The 16,953-nt window shown below is 37.0% G+C and overlaps 1 protein-coding gene across 3 annotated transcripts in view; it reads right to left on the bottom strand.

Annotated features, from left to right (window-relative positions):
* The window catches only part of fhit (fragile histidine triad diadenosine triphosphatase), an 801,834-nt gene that overhangs the window by 622,488 nt on the left and 162,393 nt on the right, over nt 1-16,953 (bottom strand). For all 3 annotated transcript variants that reach the window (XM_052018273.1, XM_052018271.1, XM_052018272.1), the window contains exon 3: nt 1,065-1,194. In XM_052018273.1, coding sequence (XP_051874233.1) covers nt 1,065-1,170 — 106 coding nt within the window. In that variant the 5' untranslated portion in view covers nt 1,171-1,194. The remainder of the gene's footprint in view (nt 1-1,064; nt 1,195-16,953) is intronic.

The raw sequence follows: 16,953 nt of genomic DNA on the forward strand, positions 1-16,953 counted from the left end.
GTTTTCTTTGTACGCTGGAATCTATAAGCTTTCACAATGCTTTTGCATGTCTCAGAATCCTTTAGATGTGATGTTGTCTGCCATTTTCTTCAAAGGGTATAAATGTTTACTCTGTACCAATACTGTGGTACTTCTGAACATAAAAGATAAATTTTTATCAAATAAATTACATAATTTATTTTACATACTAATATCCCTCATCTTCAAGATCTATGCTATGTTTTCATTCACATGCAACTGGTGGCCCTTATGGATAGCCAGGATATTAATGGTGAGTCAAACTGCACCAGAGGAGACGTAATGAGAGAGTTTCTGCTCGCAAGTACAGATGTAGATAAAGAACAAGTTAAGAGTGCAGAGACATAAATTACGGTCAGCAGTGTGACTTTCTTTCAATGGATACCTCACATGCTTGAACAGTCTGCTGCACCAAATTGCGATTAAATCAGTTTTACTTTGTGGAGATGCAGCATGAACTATAAATGGAAAGAAGCTATCACAACACTTGAGATTAGTAACTATAAATCACCAAGATCAACAATTATATCAAAAGCACTGATGAGATCACAGTAAAGGAAGTGAGATATTATGGCAGACAAATAACAGTTGTGTGTTTTAGGTATCTAAACTAGCACCATAACAGTAACACTGAAAAAATGAGAACCCCTTAAAAAGCAGTGAATAAACTTATTAAGAGAGACTTATCTAATAGTGTAGAAAAGGACAGGCTCACCTTTTTAATCTCATTTAGAAATGAAAGCAGAAAATAATCAATATTTTTCCTTGAACACTTAAAACTTAATGCCATATGCCTTTTAAATTCGTCTCATGGATCCTTTCAAGGCAATTGTGTTTTGATCTATCAATCAAAGACATTGCAAGGCATTAAGTTCCCAAGTTCTACCATATTTCTAGGACATAATATTCCAATTACTTTTGGATAAAGCTTTGTTTCTTGTACAATTCAACAATTTGAACATCGGCTTACCTGGTCTAGGTGTGCTGGCTGATCAAAATCCACTTGTTACTGTGAAGGGAATTAAAACCAGGATTTTAAAGGATACGTCCAGGAACCACTGGCTTCCTATTCACGAGTGCGAAAGACAGTTCGGTTTGCAGGAAAATAACAGAGGACTTAATGACATGTTGTCCAAATCTGAAGGTAGCCATTCTTGGTTTTGCACTAATTCCAACCTTTAAAACAGAAAGCACATTATAGAAAAATAGCAAGCAAGAGATTTTCAATACTCCAGCTAAAATAAAAAAATGTTAACCTGCGAGGATTATGTGTGTGCCTGAAGTAAAATCTGCAATACTCCTGTTCCCTTGTGGGCTGTGAATCACTCAGTTCCATTTTCTCATTTTTTTTTCACCCAAAACTTTGCCCATCCTTTTGCTTATTATTCTTCTTGAAAAATTATAAGCCTCTTTAATTTATTATACTTAACCCTTTGAGTTAGCCAAGGGGGAATTACTTTACTCATTGAAAAAAAACTTTCATTGAGAGTTTTGAAATAAAATGATAAATGAAAAGCTTGCTTTGAAACATATTTGCTGATTTTTAAAAAAAATTATGGTACACCTATTGTACTTCACAACATTTGGAAGGAGAGTTTTTTGTTTGGATGGAGTTTTAAAACATAGACATCATAATTTTCTTATTTCTTTAGCTTTTAGGAACTTTTTTTATTGGTAACATGATATTTCAAATAACATTGCAATTAAAATCCAACAAAATCAAATTATGTAACTTGGCTTGTAGGATGAATAGATTTCTGATTTTAAAATGGAGCCTTTACTCAGCAAAAAATGTACCAAGAAACTTCATGAATATTTTCATTCAGTGTTATGTTGTATTTCCTGGTCAGTCTACTAAATAACTATTTGTTGTCCATGTGTGATGGGAAAAAAAAATGCAAAATCATTGGACATACTCAAGGGATTAAGCAGCATCTGCGGAAGCAGAAACAAAATGAACATTTCAGATCAATGGCCTTTCAGCAGAACTGAGGAAAAAAAAGAAGCTTTAAATTACTGAGAAAGGGAAGAGAGACTGAGAGAATAAAAGGGGGAAGTCTGTCATAAGGTGGAGATCCAGGGAGATTGAACAACAAAGGGAGTGGAGCTGTCAGCTGAAAGGTTGCAGAAAGGCAAGTGAATGAAAAAGATTGTGTGAGGGAGGTGTGAGTAGGAGGATACAAACTAAATCCAAATTTGCAAACAAAGCAAAAAAACAATGCTCAAGATGTGTGATACAAGATTGGCACAGCAAATTACCTCAGAATGATTAATTTAAAGTTGAATCTGAAAAGCTAAAATGGGCTGAAAGCTAAAAGGAGGTGCTGGTCCTCAAGCTTAAGTTAAGCTTTGTAGGGATAGCATGAAATGCCAAGGACGGAGAGGTTAAAGAGTGAGGGTGATAAGAATTAAAGTGACAAGCATCCAGAAGGTCACAATCGCCCCTGTGGACTCGGTCTCAACAAAGCTCAATGTTAGCTCAAGGAACAGCACCTCTTCTCTCTACTAGGAACATTACTGTGTCCAGATTTAACACTGAATTCAGGTTTCAATCCATCAGTCATTCTTGCCAACAATTTGACAGGAAAACAAATAGATGTGATTTTCTTGATATTGTTGTTAGTAAGCTGACAAGCACACCAGCTGTAACAAAATATCTTGTCAGCATTTTCAGTTTTAGGCTTGTTCAAATGGTTACTCCTTAAAAAGATTAGAATAAAAAATTCAAAATCATTCATAGATGTGAAATAATTTTAACAATTAAGCCACAAAGACATGAATAGAGTATTGCAAAAGTTCACTGACCTCGTATGAATGGCTAAGGTTAATGACTGCATCTTGAAATACAATGTCCCATCAATTTCATTACAAGAGAAATAAAGGACTGCAGATGCTGGAATCTAGATGAAAAAAACTATGATGCTGGAGGAACTCAGCAGGCCAAGCAGCATCCATGGAGAAAAGCAGGCGGTCAACGTTTTGGGTCAGGGCCCTTCTTCAGAACTGAGGATAAGGAATCTCCGGAGATGGAGATGGAGATGGAAAGATAGAGGAAGGAGACAGAGATAGTCCAAGTAAATTTGAGAGCAGGGTGAAAATTTGCATTGGTGCCACCTCTCGCACCTGTGCGGAACGCGACAGTTTCATAAATTTTGCCACAAATTTTCATCCTGCTCTCCAATTCACTTGGACTCTCTCTCTTTTTTCCACCTTACCTTTGACCCATTCCCCAGTGGATCTGCTCTCCCCTCTTCCCCGCACCTGTCTATCACTACCTGCATCAACCCATCACCACCTTGTGCCCACCCCGCCTCCCCTCTTTTGTCCACCTATCACTGCTCTGCTTTTCCCTCCTATATACTGGGTCTCCCCTTTACCCATCTTCAGTCCCGAAGAAGGGTCCTGACCCGAAATATTGATCGCCTGCTTTTCTCCACAGACACCGCCTGGCCTGCTGGATTTTTTAATTTCATTACAAGCCTCAGATTTGCTGAATGCACCTCATGCCCATCACTTAGCCATTAATAATATTTATCAACCAGGGCTCTGATCTAACATTCATGCTCCACCGTATCCTCACATACTTAGAACATCCACATATCATACACAACCTGTTCAACCATGAGAGCTACGTTTGCAGCATTCATTAACACACTTCCCTCTCTTTTACAGGAAAAGGTGGTACACATTAACTCTTGTTTCTCACTCCAAAGTTTCTGCTTGACTTCCCAATCCCAGCAATTTCTATTTTTATTTCATATTTCTCATATTGTAATTAGGGTTTTGTTGTTTCAGTTGCTGTACATGGAGAAGTTCAACAAGTATTGTTCTCAGTATCTATTGATGTGCATTTTAATTCAACAAGCATGAAAGAGAACAACTCAAAAGTTTACCAAATTCATGGAATAGATGACGATAGCAGACTTCTCTGATGTTTCTGTGTATGTTTGGTTATTTCATACATACACTGCAGCTTTACAGGCAGAAATTTACTAAATTGAGTAAATAAATGACTAATCCAATAGTTAAACATACAATACGGATATGGTTTCAATTTTGTAAATTTTTTGGGTTGAATAAATTTATCAAGTGCTATTCAATCTATTTTTTTCTTTCAACCATCCAGAATTGACTCAGCTTTTTCCTTATGGAAAATGAAGGGAATAACATGTTTTCATGATTTATTCATTGATAACTGTTTTTTATCTTTTGAACAGTTGTCTAATAAATACTATCTGCCTGGATCACTTTTTTTTTTCTATATTTACAGATTAGAAATTTTTTAAAAGTTACTTTACCTTCTTTTCCGACACCATATAAAATTGAAATTATGGAAAAAAATTTAGGTTTTAATCTTTATCAGAAGGGCCTGATAGCAATAATTTATGATTGGATTATGAAAACACGTTCAGAGGAACTTGATAAAATTAAGAATGAATGGGAAAGCGAACTCCAGATACTTTTACCTACAGAGACATGGAAGAAAATTCTTCAATTAGTTAATACATCTTCAATGTGTGCTAGACACTCTTTGATACAGTTTAAGGTGGTTCACAGGACCCATATGTCCAAGGACAAGTTAGCCCGTTTTTATCATCATATAAATCCTATGTGACAGATGTAATTCGAAGGTGGCTTCCCTGACACATACGTTTTGGTCCTGTCCCCTTTTGGAAAAATATTGGAAAGACATTTTTAACATTATTTCATCTGTATTGAACATTGATTTACAACTTCATCCTATTACTGCAATTTTTGGGTTACCAATGATGGAATCTCGCCATTTATCTGCTTCTGCTCGTCGTATGATCGCCTTTGTCACGTTAATGGCCAAGCCATCCATTTTGTTCAGACGGAAGGATCCAATACCTCCCACCACTTTTCAGTGGTTTTCTCAAACTATAGCATGTTTAAACTTAGAAAAAGTTAGGAGTGGTACTGTTGATCCTTCGCTTAAATTTGAGGAAGTTTGGAGTCCATTTATTCAATACTTCCATATGGTATAAGCTGACCTTTTTCAGATCCCTTTCAATAACCCTCAAATACAAAGGAGCGGAGTTGATAACATAATAATGTTTTTTTTTATTGAAAAAAAATATCAGTCCAGTTTTTTATTTGAAGTTTTTGGGTTTTTTTGGTTTATTATCAATTTTTTTTGATTTGGGGGTTCTTTTCTCATATAATTAAATTTCTTTTCAATTTCTCCTTTTGTATTTGTTCACTTAATAAGAGAACGGGAGGTCTAGATTACTTTTTTTTAACTCCTTGTGATTATATATATTAACTGTTATGATTGTTATCCTGATCTCTTTGCACCATATGTATAATTACTAATGTTATATATATTACTTTGTACTCATTTGAAAATTAATAAAAAGATTGAAAAAGAAACAAAAAAGGGCAGTCACAAATGGCAGAGGATTCACTTATGACTTTAACTTGGGCTCCCCAAGCCCCACTCACATTTGAGTCCTCTTCACTTATGGGCGAACTCAGTGTCTCAGCTAGCTAGCTTGGGGAATGAACTGATCAATGAGATGCATAGAAACATCCAATTAGTGAGACACTTAAAAAATGAACTTATGAGCTCTTATTGTCCATATCTCTTCAGTCCAATGAAGATTTTTTTTGAGAGCAGCCACTGTTGGATGAGAAAATGTAGATTTTCGTTTCGATCATTCTGGATCTCTGACAAACATCCTTTGTTTTCTTCATACCTGCAACACCCCACAACCATTATTCTTCACAACAATCTCTTCATTCATGTAGTCAACTCACCCTGGTGCAATGACATACATTTTTCATGAAGAGAAACAAAGCAGGAAAATGGTCTCCCTTTATATATATTGTACAAATGAACAGATGGTCAGAAATGAATTACAAATGAGTTCATGTCCCTTGCTGATACTTGAATGCACCCTAACCATTATTTTACATTTGGGATACTTCTCTGAACAACAGACATCTGCATTTGTTAATTAATTTAGTCTATGAAACTTCCTGGAAAAATTGAAAAGGTTACACTTTTTAAAGAAAAACCTCAAATTCAGTTCGTGAAGACCTTGGATACAATTCCTGGTCTGTTTTGCAGCACCCAACTTTAGCTTATGTGGTATGGTGTCATTGAAATTCAAGAAGATCAAAGTAATAGTCTGCAACAAAAGTGAATTAATATTGACATACAAATGAATCAATAAACAATCAAGTCAGCAGATCCTGTTGCAAACAGCAGATTGCAACATTGAAAGAATAAAAAATAACTTCATTAAGTAAAATATAGGCAGCAGCTTTCCAAGGATGCAAAGTTTGGGCAATGAAAAGTACAGGGAAATGTTGCAAGCCTTTTGGATATGATACTGCAAAAAAGTACTGAATGGTCATTTGAAACATTAACTAAAGAGAGCAAAAATATTTTAAAAAAAGAAACCTTAATATTTTGGAAGTAGCAGAGGGGTAGGGAAATAAATGAGGAAGAAAGGACATTTATATTGCCAAATTTGGAACCTCACAACATCCTATTTTTTTATGTTCACCCGTTAGGAAAGATGGAGATATGGTTTGATAACTAGTCCAAAATACGACACTCTTTGTGCTGCACTAATGTGCCCATCTACATTTTGAGTGCAAGACTCTGGATTGGGAGTTTAAACCTGCATGAGCATTACCATTGAGTCCAGGCCAAAAAAGTCATCTCTGCAAAATTGTCTCACTGAAAGGAAAAGATGACAGTACGATGCAAAGAGGAATGAAAATAAAATTGTGAATATCAAAATAACAGGGGAATCGTAGTCCCAGTATGATATACATCACCATCCAACTTCAGATGAGAGGATAGCTTTCTAAAAGACAGAAAGCTTGAGAGGGTAGAATAAGCAAAGGTTCCTGGCAATGATCACTGTCTTGCAATTTCTACCACGTCTTTAAGAATGCTTTACATAGGCAAGGATGGGCTGAGTATTGGTGCTCTCAGAATTCATCAGCTAACATGACACATTAGAGAACCAAATAATGTCACCTCTAATGAGATTTTTTCCAAAAATAAAAATGAAATTAATGTTATAAACTATAAATTGTTCTCTGCACTATAAATAAGTAATGCCAATAAGATTGCAGCTCAGTGATGATACAATCCAGCTGTAATTTTACTTTTTCATTACCAGGTAGAAAGCTGAACTGATACAACATGGAAAAGTTGTTTTAGAATGTGTCCCAATCGGTTCCAAGGTCGATTCTATCAAGGTGAAGCACTGAAACCAGCTTCCTTTCCTAACCAGTTATTGATTTAACAGAACTATATTTCTGAGAACAAATCATTCAATCAAGTGCTGTAATTTCACAAGAACTGCAGTATGAATGGACTGTAGATGCATTATATCTTAAAAGTCTTGTTATTGTAACAGTTACAAGTACAAAAACACATTATAAGATATAATACTCCATGGATATATGAATAAAATAATTCTTTACCCTCTCACTAGAATTCTTAGGAAGTCGCATTGTAATTTTTTTTTGTTGTGCTCTAAACAATATCAGTGCCCATTCTGTGCGAGAATAAAAAGTCATTACAAAATGTTAAAAACATCAGGTTATTTGAGAAATAGGAATTGACAGAGGTCCTTTTTTTTTAAATACCAACAAAAATTCCAATACTTTTTTTTGTGACTGAGCACTGCTGCCTTGATCTATTCTGAAAGCCTCAGACATTCAGTATGATGGCCTATCTTTCAGATAAATTGAGAAGTGAAAAATACCAGTACAGGGAAAATGAAAGCTGTCTGCCGGGGAATGTTCCAATCCAGTCCTCATCTGCCATCCACTTTTAATGCTGCAATGTTTCTGAGATCAATTTACAGACATTATTCAGGACAAGTGAGTGGAAAGATATGAGTTTGCTTCCCTTTTACTTTGAGCAAGTCCACAGAGAGGTTGTCTACTTCCATTACAGTCATGAGGTTAAATGATTGTTTTATAATATGGCACATAAAGTAACGACTGTCAAAATTCAACTTGTAAACATTGATTTTATGGGAATAGCCATGGATACACTCAACCAGAAAATTACATCTTTGCAAAGAGTGAATAAACTAGTTGAATTTTAATTTAGTGTTTTACTTACACCCAAATTGACCAAAATGTTGGGGAGGGTTTAAACTAATTTGTCAAAGAAGGTGCAGATGAAAAGGACACAAAGGAGAGAAAGAACACACTGGGAATAGACACAGAGTAAAGAATGTTCTTACTATTAACAGATTTCATCTAATCTGCTTTTATACTTTATTTCTTACTTTCTCTCACTCAACTTTTCTCTTATTTCATGGACAAACATGAGCAATTTCTGCATTCAATTTGTTGACTAAATTAATTGCAACCCCAAGGTAAAATCATGCAAAAGTTATGATATAGAAGATGGCCATTCCACCCATCATATCTGTGCCTCACAGAAGAGTGATCCAACTGAATCAGATTTTCAAGCATGTAATCAGTAGCCCTGAAGCTCATAGCTTTTCAAATAAAATCCAGGCACTTTTTTAAAAAAAATTGTGCGAGTGGGGATTTTGCCCAATTAACCAGACCATCAATATCCTACTGATGTCAAAAGCGTTCCTCCTCTCTATCACCAGACAGCCAATTTCTGCATCTACCACAAATCCCTGCATCATGCCCATAATACTTTTAAGTATCAATCATTAAAGTGTACAACAAACTGCAAGGGATCGAATACTGAGCCTCATAGTACTCCAACAGTAACACCTTCTATTCACAAAAACACCTGTCAATCATTCCTGTCAGCTTTCTGCCACAGAACCAATTTTGAATCTAATTTGTCACTCACTTTTTTGATCAGCCTGCCATACAGCACTTTGTGAAAAGCTTTGCTGAAATCCACAAAGACTGTATCAAATACACTGCTCTTATCGACTTCCCTATCTACCTCCTCAAAAAAATTCAATCAAGTTAGTCAGACATGACCTGCCCTTAACAAATCCATGCTGACTTCCTTGATTAATCATTGTATTTCTAAATGAAGGATTATACTGTCCCTCAAGGTTGACTCCAATAATTTGGGCACCACTGAAATTAAACTGACTCACCTGTAATTACTTTGCTCATCCTTCCTCCTTCTTTAAACAACAGTCCTCCAATTGTCCAGCACCAGTCCTGCAGTCAAGGATGATTTTAGAGATCTGTATAAATTCTCTCTTGATTCTCTTAACAGTTGAGAATACATTTTATATAGGTTTAGTGATCAATATCTTTAAAGACTCAATTCTGCCCCTACTTTGCCATCACTTCCCTGACAAGTCACCACTGCTTTCTTGTTCATTCTGCTTGTTTACTTCCAGCATCTCATGAACCAGCATGCTGGAATCCACCTGTCTCTACAAGTTTCTCACCATTTAAAAAAAAGGTCAGTTATTCTATTCTTCCTACCCAAGTCAAAAAGCATATTTTACTCCACTTGATAGCTTATTGCTCACTATTTGTCTGTATCCCATGATAATTTCATTGCATCCTATTCACATATTGTTTTCCCAACCTACCATGTATCAGCAGCAAACTTGGATATATTACACTCTATTCTTTCATCCAAGCTATTAATATGGATTGATGGTCACTGATGATCCAGTACTGACACATTTGTAATCTGAAAAAGATCCACCAAGGTTCCTTCATGTGCATCTTGAAAACCGACAACCTCCATCACTTGAAAGAACAAGTCAGTAACTGCAAAGATATACCTGAACTTGCAAGTTTACTACCTAATCACATATCCTATTAAATGGAAAGATAGTTGTACTTCTCCTTTGTCATTGGTCAAATCCTGCAAAACAATAATGCGAGCATCTTCAAATACAGAAATTAGAGCAATTTGGATTGATCATTAAACACTGTTTAACTAGCAATGTCCACAGTCTATGAGTGAATAAAAGAGTATTCCAGCAGTGTTCCCAGATCATCTTCCCTCTGTCAACATGTCTGTCCTCGGCCTCCTCCACTGCCAAGTTGAGGCTTATTGCAAACTAGATGAACAGCACCTCAGATTCTGCTTTGGTAGCCTACAACCTGGCAGCATGCACACTGAATTCTCCAACTTCCAGTAACTGCTTCCCCTCTGTCCCTTTTCTCTGATCCACCTGGTCCCCATTGCCATGTCTCTTTCCCCTTCTCCACCCACTCAATCTGCCCATCACTCACAAACTGGTTCCCCTCCCCCACTACTCCCCTCTGCCACCGCCCCCCTCCTTTTATTCCATGCTCCACCTTCCTCTCCCATCAGCTTCCATCATCTTCAGCCCTTTGTCACTTCCACCTATCACCTCCCAGCTTCTGACACTATTGCCATTCTCCCCTCCCCCATTTGCCTATCAAACCCCTCTCACCTGGATCCACCAATCGCCTGCCAGCTCTTGCTCCACCCCTTCTCTATCTCCCCTCTATCTTTCAGTCCAGATGAGGAGTCCCAACCCAAAACATCAGCTGTCCATTTTCCTCCATGCTGCCTGACCCACTGAGTTCCTTCAGCTTTTTGTGTGTCGTTCCCTCTGTAGTTGTTCATCTCAAGAATCCACTGACCACCAGCCTCAATAAGATACAAAACCATAGTAATATTTCAAAACATGACCAAAATCATCGACCAATCATGTTTCCGCATACCTCTCTGCATGCCTTTGACGGTTCTACTGCTCCACCCAATGACTGCAGTCAAATTGGTAGAAGGCTGTTTGTATGGCATACAAGTGCTCCAGATGGGCCACAGGGATGACCACTAGCAGCACTCGGTCTATGGACATGGACTGAAATAATTCAGTCAGAAAGGATGGGTCTGCAGGTTCCGCATGAAGCCTTGTGTAACACAGTTGATATCCCTCCCATGCTCTTGACATTTTACACGGGCCTTTAGGTAAGTCTGTCAATGTCCCCTCACCCTGCATGTCTATCAACTTCAGGTTGCCGTATCAGACTCCTCATCGGAGTCTTCTAGAGTCGAACTTATGTCTATCCTTTGGGAAACTGCCACTTGAGCGACATCTATCCTCTCAATTGGCTACTAGCCATTACTTGGTGACTCATCCTGAGCAGATCCCACATATTAACTACCCTCTGTACGAGGTGGTGTGCTTATGTTTCAGCTGGTTGCTGGGAATGTTAGGTCAAGCAAAGAAGTGGCTTCTTCTTCACTGACATGCTGCTCAATAGCTGGTGCCTGTCCAGCTGGACTTCTTGGTTCCTTGTTGGAATAAAGGCAAGAAGGAGCCAGTGAACCAAAGGATGCATATGTGGTGGATGTAGGTGCTGCGTGATTAGATTACTCACATCTTGTAAATCAGAGAAGATTATGGGATGAGGGGAAAGTACAGTGTGATTAGATCCTTGGAATCCGAGACAGTCCTCCAATAAATGACCAGGATTCTCTCCACCTTGCCATTGAACCAATGGAACTTAGCTTGTCCCACACCAGCCTCCTGCCACTCATGGCAAATAGCTGCCACTTTACCTCACAAAAGAAGTAGTGTGTTAGGGAATGCAGTACAATGATTCTAAGTGATGTAGCCACCATGGCTGAATAGCTGGAGTGCATGAAAGCTGAAAGAGTGTCAGTGTGTGATGGGAAATACAAACGGTCAGAATTGAATCGTGATTGATAGAGCTTCTTGTTAACTGAGTTACGGCAGTGTACTTCATGAACCTGTGTGAAGCTATGAATCAGTAAATGGGGATTGGATTTGTTATTATGTTCACTCACCTTAATCACATGTTAAGCAATTACACTTCTCTAATATTGCATCCACATCTTGAGTGTTTCAGTCCTCATATTAAACTTGTTCGTGAATGTTTCTCATTGGCATTTCAGTTTTGAATTAAATGGCTTTCAGAATCCCTATATGCAGAAGACCTCTTTCCTGTTTGGTCATCTGGGTGCTCAGTTACCCAAAATAAAATTGAGGTGCCCATTCTCCACCCTGTTCACTTGTAGGTTCCTGCGAGCTTTCCAAATCTGTGGAATGAGTTTCACCTGCAGTTGGAGGCAAAGAGTACTTCCCTTGAATTAGATTTGGGCAGCCTCAACAGGAGCAATGCATTCACAAAACTGTACTACGGGGACATGCAGTAATTCAATGAACAGCATGGTTGGAGACTACAATAATGACGATGAGATGGGAGCAAGAATATTTTGTGCAAGCTGTACTTTTGCCATCATACATTTTAGTTTATATTTATTTAACATCTTTGAACTGACAAACTGCTGAAAATGCTTCAGGAGAGAGCAATCAAGAATTAGCACTAAGCCTCTGAGAAGAAAACATATTTAGGAAAGGTGATTAAAAGCTCGCTATAACCACCCAATGAACAGTTATAATTTCATGAATGAAACATGGTCATAAACCTTAAATATTATCCACCATCCATTCACCCTAAATTTCAACAATACTGAATACAATGTGTTAACTGGCAAACTTTAATAGAGAACATAATAAGCTGCACTCGCAATTTACCACTGAACATTTGTATTACAGCTGAAATTGCCCCGCACACATGCTAGGCTTAGATATATTCAGCAGCCTTGTCAAATTATTACTTTTTTAAATAAGATGACTGAATTAAAAATGAATTTCAGAAGCACTAATGCCTTAGCTTCTCAGGACTAATTCTAACTGAGATCTAAAGGTGATGGAACATTTCAGTTGTCTTGAGTTATGCATGAGATGGAGGAGGGAAGGATGGAGAACACAGGGTTTGATCCCACTAAATATTAAAGTACATAAAGGACAATAAGGAAGTGTGCAAATGTGTATAATGCTTGTGCATTTAAGATGTCCCTTTAAATTATGTAAAATTCAAATTCTGATAGATTACACTTTACTTGTCCCAATGTACAAGTGCTGCTAAAAAGCAATTGAATTCATAGATCTCAAGGAATAAAAGTGAAGTCTTATTATTTTACTGTTAGGTTTGACCAAAGACTACAATCCTTATTAAGTTTAAATGGTACAAACAGCATTTTATTATTTAAGTCACAATCTTAAATGTCCTCCTCCCTATTTTGAGATAGTGACCCCTACTTATTAATAAATGACTACAGAACTAATGACATATTTTGTGAATTAAAATTGATTGATGCAAATATATAATGGAGGACTGTCATATGATGGAGGAATGTCATATGATGGAGGTGGAAAATTGGGCAAAAGGAATGGATTTGCTTGCCGACAGACGCACTCATTTTCTGTATACACGCGGTAAAAGTCTGCTGGCTCAACATTTTTACTGCTGATTTCACTCAAAGAATTACAATTTGGGCAAGGCTAGGGACAATTACCTGCTTTTGGTGATATGAGAGCAAGAAATAAAGTCTCAGCGTCATTGGATAGAGACTAAATGAATGTGGAAAAATCTCCACTCTTTATAAGCAACAGAAACACTTATCACCCATTTCTATTTTGCTTCTATATTTGACCTGCATCTGCATTAGACATTGACTGAAAAAAAACAAGGAGGAACACTGCAAAATAAAAGGGGATAAACAATCCTCTGTGTTTATATTATTCACCTTAACAAATACATTCTACTCCCTTTTTTCATATCCCTTCATTCTATTCACACCATCAAGATTTACCATTGTTTTGAAAGCAACCTTCCATGGGAATTTCTGAATCTTTTTGGCTTTGCAATGTGCATCTGAAATGAAATTTGCTCAGATTTATCAAGGAAATTGTTTAGACCGGATGAATCCCTTTTAAAATATTTATTTTTGCTGCCATTTATCTTCATAAAAGTAATGTTTATTTGCTTCTATTCACAATGCCTAATTGTTTTCCCATTTTATGTGTCAATTGAAAGGGGCAGTTGATAAGAATAATAATATTTTACAACATATAGGCAATGATAATTCTTTAGGACCAAGGTGAGACCACACCTGGAGTACTGTGAACAAGTTTGGTTTCCTTATCTAATAAAATATATACTTGCTGCAGAGACACAAGAGATTCTGTAGATGCTGGAGGGAGTGGGGTAAAGATTCTCCAGACTGGTTCTTGGAATGGTGGGTCTGTCACATTAGGAGAAATTGAGCATCTAAGCCACTGTTCTCTAGGGCTTAGGAAAATGGGAGGTTACTGCATTGAGATATTTCAATTCTTTGATGCCCCAAGAGAATAGATACGCCGAGGTGGTTTCTATTGAGTTAGGAGAACTAGGGGTCACTGCCTCAAAATAAGGAGCAGACTGTTTAAGAGTGTAATAATGGAGAAATTTCTTCACTTAGAAACTGGCGGATCTTTGCAGTTCTCTATCCTGGAGAGCATTGGAGCCTCAGTTATTGTTTGCATTCAGAACTGATACTGATGGATTCCTGGTATTGGAGGAAAAAAAATAAGGAAATAGTACAATAAAATGATGTTGAGGCAGAAGGTCACCATAACATTCTTGAATGGTGGAGCTAAATGGCCTATTCTTACTTCTTGGGTTGACTATGACATCAATGAGAACCTACTGCAAAGTTTTTGAAATTCTCAACAAACAGATCTTCAATAAAAATGTGTTTGAATATGTGTTTTTGAAACTTCCACAAAATATCATAGGATTGTGCTACCAATGTATCATGGAACATTCAAACATAGATTTTGTTACAACTGTGCATTTTTTAATGTTTTCTTGTCATATTATAATTGTTTCTGTCAATGTGGATGATGGCTTGTGACAGTGGGCAGGAGAAGCCAGAACTATCATAGTATGGTGGCAGTTACATTTCGTTGAAGTACATAATAGTGTTCCAAAGCCACAAAGCAATTCACCCGAGGCATCAGCTTCACATTTCTGGCTATGCACAATGTAAGATAAGTGCTTTCTTTCACCTGCATGAAAGATGATTAATATACTTAAATATGTTTGCATTGAAAAATTTACTCACTAAGAGTTGTATTTTGTTTCAAGGTCTAAAGAAGACATAGCTGCATCCCATGGTATACTCCATTTATTTCATTTGCACAACTGACATGCTTCGTTATTTTTCTATTTAAGTTGCAGCATGATTACCTTTTTCCGTTAGGTTATACATTCATTGCAGAACTAGATTAGAATATATTGCAGACAACCATCCTTCATAACTGAAACATGATGACTCAGTTCAAACCTTGACTTAAAAAAAAAAATGACTAGGAAGGGTAACAGAAGAGGAGTTGATAAACTATCAAAAACTAGTGTATGAATTACTTTCAAAACTACATGTAAATGATATCTATTCAAGTAAATACATTTCTAGAGGCAAATATGACCTGGAAAGAGAAAAGAATTGCCAAAAATTGCACAAAATAAAATTTGGCAGTGCCGTTTCTCTATTTTGTTCTATACGACCATAACATGGCCCAATGAGTATTAACTAGTCCACAGAAAGTGTACAAAATTTGCCAAGAATGTTGCAACAGTGCCAAAAGAAAATATGTATCTCCAGAAATACTTTAAAGAAATGCCAAGTTATCTGGCTTCATTTTTTAATATTTACATTAATACCAAGATTTTACTTAACATTATTTTGTCACCAAGATTTCCCACCTTTCAAAATCTGTAATAATACAAATGCAGAAGGTAATATCAGTCTCCCTTTTGCTATTTTCCTGGCCTTTGAATCCCTGCCCCACCTTCAGGCTTCTCCTTTCCTATAACTTGCTTCTCCTTTTAGCCATCTCATGGGTTGCTTTCTGGATCTCCAAATTTTTCACACAAAGCTGCTGTCCCAAAACCACCACTCAAAGGGGCTAGAATCTGAAGTATGGAGGGCCCAAACTTCAAAAAGTAAATTTAACAGCCTCTGAGGAGCTCATTAGATTACCCATCACACGATCAAACATCGAACAAAGTTGCCCAACTTGGTGAATGGTAAAGCACAAGAATTATCGATGTAACAGTTGTGGAAGAAAAGACTGGGTTTGTTCAGGTTAAGGATAAGACCAAAACCTCATTGTAAAAAGATAGTTTTCTGATTTTGGTTTTGAAAGTACATATTTAAATCCAATTGCATGCAATGCCTTGTTTAAGTTAGATTGCAGTTTAAATTCTTGTACTAAATTTAAATATTTTATGGATGAAAGAATTCAAATATACTGCTGTATCATCATCTCATTCTGAGCAACGAGTTATTCAAAATCCTGGAAACCACAATAACAACTTTTGGGTATCATAAGGAACTGCTCTATCCAAAGTAATTGGGGAACTCATTTGAATGGAGAAAAATGAGAAAAAAGATCTAAATTTCCAAAATACAAAGGCACATGTTGGCCAATAGATTTTGGGGAAAAAAAAGAGAAAAATTTGCTTACAGTTAACTTATTTCTTTATGCTTGTAATTTAATTATTTGGTCCACTTGGTCTCTTGGAAATAAATAGTTACATTGGATTATGCTCAATCTGATGAGAGTTACACATTGATCCTACAATGGTAACCCCATGGGTGGACTAACCCTCTGGAGCTTGTGGCTCCCAAATATCTCAAGGCTTCAGTTCTGTGGCTGTCCCATATATGAAAAATGGGCCGCAGTTAGTGACCAGACCTAATGGCAATACATCCTGAGTGCATGTACCAAGCTCTGCCCTCATGGTCTTTGACAGCTACAGCCTATTTCATATTTCAGTACAATTGAAATCAATCTTAAGAAATTGAAAATGAGAAAATATTTAAAAACACAAGAAACAACAACTAATCAACAAAATCAAAGTGAAATAAAAAGAAGGAAATGAACAAAAACTTAACTAAACTTACCTCTTGAAGAAGGTCATCGCCTTTATTCAAATGATTGCTGTAAATCTGAAGGGTGAAATGTGAGATGTGTCTGGCCCTTTGCCTCAGGAAGTAACAGAAGCAAGAGGTCAGAAGCACCTTCACCTGACATTTTGCTTATCCCATGCTTCTGAGTTGCAGAAGAGAGGTGTAATGGTCCG

Source organism: Pristis pectinata, chromosome 6 (assembly GCF_009764475.1).
Source record: "Pristis pectinata isolate sPriPec2 chromosome 6, sPriPec2.1.pri, whole genome shotgun sequence".
In the NCBI taxonomy this organism is placed as follows: domain Eukaryota; kingdom Metazoa; phylum Chordata; class Chondrichthyes; order Rhinopristiformes; family Pristidae; genus Pristis; species Pristis pectinata.